This window comes from Fragaria vesca, unplaced genomic scaffold (assembly GCF_000184155.1).
Source record: "Fragaria vesca subsp. vesca unplaced genomic scaffold, FraVesHawaii_1.0 scf0510796, whole genome shotgun sequence".
In the NCBI taxonomy this organism is placed as follows: Eukaryota; Viridiplantae; Streptophyta; class Magnoliopsida; order Rosales; family Rosaceae; genus Fragaria; species Fragaria vesca.
In genome coordinates, this window is record NW_004441267.1 from 1 (window position 1) to 1,173 (window position 1,173).

General features: G+C 39.7%; 1 protein-coding gene across 1 annotated transcript; it reads left to right on the plus strand.

Annotated features, from left to right (window-relative positions):
• Positions 1-86: 86 nt before the first annotated feature.
• Positions 87-496, plus strand: LOC101296732 (protein ycf2 A-like; the record flags this gene model as incomplete). Its single annotated transcript, XM_004309268.1, has 1 exon — positions 87-496. A coding segment is annotated over one exon (410 nt), but the record flags the coding sequence as incomplete, so codon positions are not given.
• Positions 497-1,173: the final 677 nt, after the last annotated feature.

The following is a 1,173-nucleotide window of genomic DNA, read 5'->3' on the forward strand; positions in this document are numbered from 1 at the left end:
TATTTTAGTGATAGGTTCTATAGGAACTGGACGATCCTATTTGGTCAAATACCTAGCGACAAACTCCTATGTTCCTTTCATTACAGTATTTCTGAACAAGTTCCTGGATAACAAGCCCAAGGGTTTTCTTGTTGATGATAGTGACGATATTGATGATAGTGACGATATCGGCCGTGACCTTGATACGGAGCTGGAGCTTCTAACTATGATGAATGCGCTAACTATGGATATGATGCCGGAAATAGACCTATTTTATATCACCCTTCAATTCGAATTAGCAAAAGCAATGTCTCCTTGCATAATATGGATTCCAAACATTCATGATCTGGATGTGAATGAGTCGAATTACTTATCCCTCGGTTTATTAGTGAACTATCTCTCCAGGGATTGTGAAAGATGTTCCACTAGAAATATTCTTGTTATTGCTTCGACTCATATTCCCCAAAAAGTGGATCCCGCTCTAATAGCTCCGAATAAATTAAATACTATGCATTAAGATACGAAGGCTTCTTATTCCACAACAACGAAAGCACTTTTTCACTCTTTCATATACTAGGGGATTTCACTTGGAAAAGAAAATGTTCTATACTAATGGATTCGGGTCCATAACCATGGGTTCCAATGTACGAGATCTTGTAGCACTTACTGATGAGGCCCTATCGATTAGTATTACACAGAAGAAATCAATTATAGACACTAATATAATTAGATCTGCTCTTCATAGACGAACTTGGGATTTGCGATCCCAAGTAAGATCGGTTCAGGATCATGGGATCCTTTTCTATCAGATAGGAAGGGCCGTTGCACAAAATGTACTTCTAAGTAATTGCTCCATAGATCCTATATCTATCTATATGAAGAAGAAATCATGTAACAGGGGGGTTCTTATTTGTACAAATGGTACTTCGAACTTGGAACGAGCATGAAGAAATTAACGATACTTCTTTANCTTTTGAGTTGTTCTGCCGGATCGGTCGCTCAAGACCTTTGGTCTCTACCCGGACCCGATGAAAAAAACGGGATTACTTCTTATGGACTCGTTGAGAATGATTCTGATCTAGTTCATGGCCTATTAGAAGTAGAAGGCGCGCCGGTGGGATCCTCCCGGACAGAAAAAGATTGCAGTCAGTTTGATAATGATCGAGTGACATTGCTTCTTCGGCCCGAACCAAG